Raw genomic sequence first — 7394 nt, forward strand, 5'->3', positions numbered from 1 at the left:
AGTAACGGGGGGACTTAAAAAGTCTAGGAATTAAAAGGAGCTCCATGTTTTCCCTTCAATTTTTTCCCAGCTTTGGGGAATAAACAAAGACATCTGCCACATCAAGGGGTCAGATTGGTGTTTTTTTAAAAAAACTGGAAACAATGCAATCATCACAGTTTACTTTGGGAGGCGCTTTTCAAATTATAAAAATGACTTCTGCAAGCTGCACTATTTTCAGTTTCACTGAAAATAAAATTTAGCACCTTTAAGAAGACTAATAGTTTAGCAGTTCTTTTAAGCTTATTAAATGGAACATCACAGTGTGTATTATAATCTAGAAATAACTTATTAAGGATACTGTTTCTTTAAAATGCCCTTAAATAGGCTAATTAAAAATTCATTAAAATGCATGGACTCCTGAAGTTACTGGGCCACCTCTAACTATGCATTAACTGTTGCTGTTTAATTTAAAACATATAGTAAGTCTATGTGTACCTGATCTTAAACACTGTAGTAAGTTTCACAAGTTCCTTTTGTAGAGAAGTCTGCCAAGCCATTAATCAATACGAGTAAAAGCTGCAAACATCTAGGAAATTTCTTACTATGTGATAGTAGACAGGAGTTTGTTAAAAATATCTTTATCTCGGTGCTTTCCACCTTTTATCTCCATTTATAAATTTAAGTTTCAGAGCATCACACATGGCTTTGGCTCGTGACTTTATTCTAAAGCTTTCCAAAAGGTAGGCTTTTTTCTTTCTCTTTTGTCTGCAGTGAATTTTCTCTGGCCCAACATCGCTGTTTTCTTCCACTGCTTTCCAGTGAGCAACTCCGTGTCTTGACAGTCTTTTCAATGTCATCACTATCTTCTCTTTCCAATCTACTATTGCAGAATGGCAGGCTGAACTGCAAGTTGAAAAGTAAATAAGTGCTCTTCTGGCTGTACTTTGTTCAGCTCTTCTCTTTATCTGCTTCCCTATCCAGTTGCCCTTTCCCCAGTCCCTAGCACTTTCTTCCGCCTTCCATCAGTTGCCTTTTTGTTCCATGTCTTTTATCTCCTCCCTTTCTCCTGCTGGTTCAGTCAAACCCCAACCCCAAACCCACACATCCTCTGGTCACATTGCCACTGGTGATTAAAACAAGAGCCACTCTAAGCTTAAACAATTAAAAAAGGCCTCAGAAAATGTTCAGTGCTCCCAATTTTATTTTTATTTAATGCTAAAAGTTAAAGAAAAAAAAAAGTACTGTAAATCTGACAAATGACAGAATGCAGGTGATATTTCCATAGCGTGATTTTAAAATAATGTTGATATCTGAGATTACACTCACTTTAGTTGACATGAGTTTCATCATATATAGAAAAAGTATCACCTTCAACTTAAAAAAAAAAGTAAAGGTTAAAAGGTGGCACACTTTTAAAATACTTGGTGGCCAAGGAAAGGTATCTAGTAATAAAGTTGTAAACCATGTGTACGTTCTTATAACTTTTAATGTGAGGCCACATGAAAGACAGTACATCTGTTAAATTCTATAAATTGTTAAAGCAAAAAAGGGGAAAGCTTCAACACCCCATCCCCTAATATTCTGAGTATTAAAAGCACAGCTGAAATATTAGGATTTGAAATCTGATACTGCCCATGTACAGTAAGTAGCTTTCTGACATCTTTATCCAGCTGTGGAGAATCTCTGCACTGTCCTCAGTACAACAAAGAATCAAACCCATGTCCCAGTGCTAACTTTTTAACTTCAGAAAATGCCAGAGAAATAACCCAGACCAACACTTTTCCAGCTGCAAGCCTTCTATAAGGCCACCCAAGGGCCAGTCGGACTCTTATTTTTTAATAGGAGTAAACTCAACATGCAGCCCTTTAAAGCTGTTTAAATTCTCCCTCTTGAACACCAGCACAGAGAAACCATAGGTTGTCTTTTCCACAGCTGGAGAGACTTATTCAAAACAGCAGGATGGTTCTTTATTAATCTTTTGGAAAGCTTATCTGTATAAAGATTGCAAAACATACAGATAGCTACCACAAATTAGGTCAAATGACTGATCAACTTGTAACGTCTATGAGGTCAAACTCCAGTTTATAGTAAAGTGCCTAGATACACATTTATACAACAGACCATAATAAATTGAATTCTTTACAAATGTCTTTATGGGCATGTAAAATCGACTGTGTTTCTGCATGTGTGCATTTACATAAGAGAAACCAGTCTGATCTGAGTCATAGATATTCCAATTTTTAAAAAAAAGTGTAACAACAAACTGGTTAATCATGCAAGTCTGTTTGTAATATAACAATGACCGGTAACATGAATTTGCACAGCATTAATAATAGGTGCACTCATTAAAAACACCATGAAAAAAATACTGTATTTGGTGCAGTATCTGATTTTCAAGTGTTAATAACTCGACCATTAAAAAATATTTGAGCAATTTAAAAAAGAAAGACAAAAACACAACTGAAAAAGTTAATCCAAAGTGGGTAACAATCTGTATTTTCAAAGTAAAAGCTCGGTTGTGAACCATACACACAAGTTGTAGACCTCGAAGCCATGATTCAGCCTAATTATAGGGCCAAGTTACAAACACCTGAACATAAAAGGATTTAAAGTAGTGTAGTGTTCCTGTCAATGTTAAATCATAACAGCACAAAAGAAAAACCAGTATCACTGTGAGACAACTATTTCTAATAACTGATGATTTATTGGTTTAAAAAAATCATTTTACTGATGCAAAATAGTGATCAAAAGAAATTAGTTTACAAAAGGCTTCTAAAAATAGTTTGAGAGGTGGGGCCTGTCTATCATGTAAAACTGTTTCTTTAATTTTTGCTAGTTTATCATTTTTGTCCAGAAGAACAGTATTATTCACTTGGTATTTCAAACGCACGTGAGAAAGAAATGACAGGTTTCCTCCACCACATCTGGGCTGTCACCGATGTGCCCACGGGCGGTCCTGGCAGCACCTCCACTGTTACTGTCATTGTGCCATCCTGTATTTAGCACTCACTAGGGACAGGGTGTAGGTGATCACATCAACAGCAACAGCGCTACGGGTAAACGATAAAACAACAAAACACCAAACGGAAACGAGACCAATCCCACAATCTCCAGTTCACCTGGACTGTAACTTCTTTTCAATTCTTTTCAAAGGAAACGACCACAGCAACGACAGACAGAGCTCCAGGGGGTTTCAAAAGATCAAGTGGCGCTGCAGAGCCAGGCTCCATGCAAAGATGGCAGTGCCATCTTGTCCCCACCAACAACCGTTATCACTGTCTTGAGTCACTGGATTGTGTATTATGTAACCAACTAGCATGCAGCATTGTCATCTTACAACTGATCACATGGGCAGTGAACAGTGGTCAACTCTGCCTTAAAAAAAAAAATCACCCCCCCCAAAGTAAACCCCCCACACAGTCCTGAAAATCTCTCAGCAGCAACTCTCAGGCAGTCATCAATAACCTAACAACTGAACTTTAAGAACAAAATCGAGAAAGATTCACAATCGATTTCCTGTTACTCTAAAAGGGCAATGTTTGGGGGGAACTTGGTGACATTTCTCAGTGGCATGCCCACTTCACAACACTGCCCCTTTCCTCATTTCCTTTCCTTCTCCACCAGTTGGCCTCCAGCCTGAGAAAGGGGCCAGCAGTAAAGAATAACAGACAGTAAGGCAATCTTACAATGTCAGAAAATGTATTTGGCTTTTTTTTTTCTTTTTAAAATAAGTGCATACAAATACAGCTAGAAGCGTTTCTGCTTTGCCAAGTGCTCTAAAAAAGCAGCGCAAGTCACAGCCTACATTGAACGGTAACTGTCACCAGAATAAAGCACAAAGATATGCTAATAACGTTAACAAAAGAAGAAAATGCTTTTATAAGTACATACCTTTTGTCGTCAAAAAAAAAAATAGAAACACATGTATTCAAAAAAATCAAAATTATACAGCCATGTTTATGAAGTCTACATTTCCCTTGTCTTGGATATATATATATGTGGAGATATATATACAATTCAAGCAGTTTTAGTTAAGATTAATCATTGGGTTTTTCTGAAACCGGAAAGTCACGAGTCTCTCTCTTTTTTCACTTTCACATCTCCAGCAAGGATGGTTGCAATCTCCCCTTGCATGAAGGCCCAGGGGACATTGGAGCCCACAAGAGGGCATTTTTCCCCACTGGGACAATAGACCTCTCCACTAGCTCCCTGCTGTTTGATGCTTTGTCTGGAGCAGGGGAAGCAGAACTTGTGCGAAGGAACAGAAGGGCACTGCACAAAGTGGGTGTCCTCCAGCCGCTCATGGCAGAGGGTGCAGCACAGTGGGGCGCTGGCGGCCAGAGAGGAGTCCGGGAGGCTGGCGGGGTGCACTGGCTCCAGTCCTCCGGCACTGCCTGCCCCCTGGCCCCCCACCTCTCGGGGGCCCAGCCTTCTTTGGTTCATAGAGGACGGAGAGGGTGGACTGCTGCTGTTCCGTCTGGTGGTGGAGTGCACCTGGTTGGCATCTTTCGAGGCATGACTGCCCCCTGCATTGTCTGCTACTAAAATCAGGGCTGCCATGGGGGACTGGCCGTTCTGGGCCGCTTCAGGCGGTGTGGTCCGGTTGGAATGAGGTGAGGCAGTGGGTGGTGGTGGCGACACAAAAGAGGATGTAGGAGTAATGGGGATCTTGAGCCCTTCTGTGGATGTAGACAGCCACGGCTGGGCCTCTCCATTGATCTTAGGAGGCCCAACTTCACCTTCTGGCTCAGGAGAAGGCTTCCTTTTCCTTGCTGTTCTTGCAACTGGAAGAACAAAGACAGAAAAGAGGAAAAAAAGAAATAAATGAACGTGCACTAAAAAGGATCTTTCTTTCACTAACACACAACACAACCCTCTGAAGAATTTCTATTCTCCAAAAGCTCGTACAGAAAAACCAAGTTTCAAGAGCACGTGCAACTTAAACCACTTAAGACTGAGAAGGCTCTGAGGCAGTCTAGCAGTTAAAAAAAAAAAAAACAAAAACGCACGGAAAAAGGCACGGACAGCACTGCCTGTTTTTCCACACGCCTGCAAGTACCCAGGCTGCCCTGTGCACATGAGTTAACGCCCCCCACCCCCCACCCCCCCTCAGGTTAAAAGGTGATTGGTGCCCTCATGCTCGCATCCAGGAATGTGCTGGGAAAGGAAAGCCCTGTGTCGCTGCCTATCGGTCCATCTGACTCATCTCTGTTATGCTGCTTCAGCAGAGGAACACGTTGCCACTAAGCACTGGTTCCGCCTAGAGCAGATCAGGAAGTTGGATGTTTGCTATTTCTGGGCCGGGGGAGAACGGCCAATAGGAAGAGCACCCCCTCCTCGGCTCTCAGGCCCCGCTTCGCCCCTAGACCCCCTCACTCCACAGCCGCCCCTACCTGCTTTAGACCCGTTGGCCCCGTTGGCCTCGAAACCCAACAACCTGCCTGCAGTCAGGGCCGGCTCCTTCTTAAACTTGCTCTCGAAGGGCGCCGAGTGGCCGTGCTGGTGCAGCGCCAGCAGCGTGTCTCGCACGGTCTTGGGCCGGTTGACCCAGTCCTGCTCGCCCGGCCCGCGGCCTTTGCCTGCGCCCTCGCTGCCCAGCTCGGCCGCCCCGGCCGCGGTGGACAAGCTGTCGGCCGGGCCGCGATGCGAGGCCGCCGGCGGCTGCTTCTCCTTGGCCGCCGCCTCGCGCTGCTCGTGCTCCGCGGCCGCGCTACTCGACACGGACGCCGGCCGCTTGTGGGCGCCCATCTCGGCGGGCTGCGCCGAGCCCAGGCCAGCGGCCGCGGCCCCGGACACGGCGGCCAGCGAGGCGGCCGCACGGCCGCCCAGGCCGAGCGCGGCGGGCAGCGGTGTGGCCGAGCCGTTCATGAGCGGCACCAGGGTGGGCGGCACGGCGTGGCCGCGCCGCGGGTTCGGGCTCTGGCGGTTCAGCTCCGGCGGCTCCTCCAGCTTGGAGAAACCGTTGGGCACCAGGATGCCGTTCACAGGCGGCGGCTGCGGTGTTGGCGGCTGGGCCAGGGCGGCGGCCGGGCGGCTGCCGCCGAAGTCGGAGCCCAGGCGCGGGGGCCGCTCGGCTGCGGCGGCCGCCAGAGGGTAGCGCTCCAAGGCCTGAGGAGCGCGCGGGGCGGCCTCGGGGCCGCCGTGGCCGAGCTGCTGCTGCTGTTGCAGGAGAAGGTCCTTGGCCGAGAGCGGCGGCGGCTTAGCGGCGGCCGGGGCCGCGGCGCCGGGCGGGGAGCGGCCCTCCGGGAAGCAGCCGTGCGCCCGCTTGAGCTGCCGCGCCGTCTCGATGACGAACTCGACGCGGTCGGCGCCCTCGTAGTTGACGCAGCCGCGGCACACGGGCTCGGTGAAGTCCCAGATCATGGCCCAGGGCATGCGGGGCAGGTCACACAGGTAGCATGACTGCCGCCTGGACGCGGCGGCCACCGCCACAGCCGCGGCCATGTCCGAGGAGCCCGCGGCGCCGGAGGAGGAGGAGGAGGCGGAGGAGGAGGGGGCGCCGCCGCTACCCGCCGGCACCACGCGCGCCCTCCTCCCCCCCCAACCCCGCGTCTCCCCCACCAGCGGCGGCGGCGGCCGCAGAGGCGGCGGCGGCGGCGGCAAAGTCCGCGAAGGCTCGGCGCCCGCGCAGCGCCCCCGGTGCACGAGGGGCGGCGGGCGCGGGGCGAGGGGCTGCAGCCGCGGCAGCACGTCCCCCCGGCCGGCGCGGGCTCGGGCGGACGGCGGGGCGGCGCGGCGCGGCGGGCGCGGCGGCGGCGGCGGCGGGGTCTCGGCTGGAGCCGCGGCTGGCCTCCAGACCGGGGCGAAGACGGGCCGCGCGGACGCGGAGGAGCGCAGCAGGTCGCGGCGGCAGCTGGCGCGGAGTGCGGGGCGGGGGGCGGGGAGGTTGGGGGGGCGGGGGGCGGGGGGCGGCCGCCGGGGCAGGCTCAGCCCGAGCGGCGGGGCATGCCGCGCCGGGGCGGCGGCGGCGGCGGCCGGGCGGCGCGGAGCTCGGACGCGGCGCGGACCCCGGGTCGCTCCGCTGCTCTCTCACAGCTCCTGGCGTCGCCGCTCTCCAGCGCCCGCGTCAGCGCCCAGCCCGCCTCAGCTCCGCCGCCGCCGTCGCTGCTGCTGCTGCCGCCGCGGCCGCTCCACTTCTACAGACTTGATTCTTCGACAGCCTCGCAAGGCGCCTGCGCGGGCCCCCTCCCCTTGCGCGCGCGCCCGCCCTCCCCCGCGCCCTCCCTCTCCCCCCTCCGCAGAACGGGCGCTGCTGGGAGAGCCGGCTCCTCTGCTCCCGCCCTCCCGTCCGCGCCGCGGCCTGTGTCCCCGACGTGAACGCGTGGCTGGCGCAGCTTGTTTCCCTCCACCCGCTCCGCTACCTCGACCACTCGGGCCGAGTTTCCTCCCCTTCAGGTCCGTTTAGACCAAAC

The 7394-nt window shown here is 51.5% G+C and overlaps 1 protein-coding gene across 2 annotated transcripts; it reads right to left on the reverse strand.

Annotated features, from left to right (window-relative positions):
- Nucleotides 1–1165: 1165 nt before the first annotated feature.
- On the reverse strand, nucleotides 1166–7122 carry IRF2BP2 (interferon regulatory factor 2 binding protein 2). 2 transcript variants are annotated; one of them, XM_024986931.2, is made up of 2 exons: nucleotides 5424–7122; nucleotides 1166–4766 (listed from the first exon to the last, which is right to left on the reverse strand). In XM_024986931.2, exons 1-2 carry the CDS (start codon nucleotides 6424–6426, stop codon nucleotides 4051–4053), a joined length of 1719 nt encoding a protein of 572 aa, XP_024842699.1. In that variant the 5' UTR covers nucleotides 6427–7122; the 3' UTR covers nucleotides 1166–4050. The 2 variants fall into 2 exon arrangements, with proteins under 2 accessions (XP_024842699.1, XP_024842698.1); XM_024986930.2 differs by having other exon boundaries at nucleotides 5376–7122.
- Nucleotides 7123–7394: the final 272 nt, after the last annotated feature.

The sequence above is a fragment of the Bos taurus genome, chromosome 28 (genome assembly GCF_002263795.3).
Source record: "Bos taurus isolate L1 Dominette 01449 registration number 42190680 breed Hereford chromosome 28, ARS-UCD2.0, whole genome shotgun sequence".
In the NCBI taxonomy this organism is placed as follows: domain Eukaryota; kingdom Metazoa; phylum Chordata; class Mammalia; order Artiodactyla; family Bovidae; genus Bos; species Bos taurus.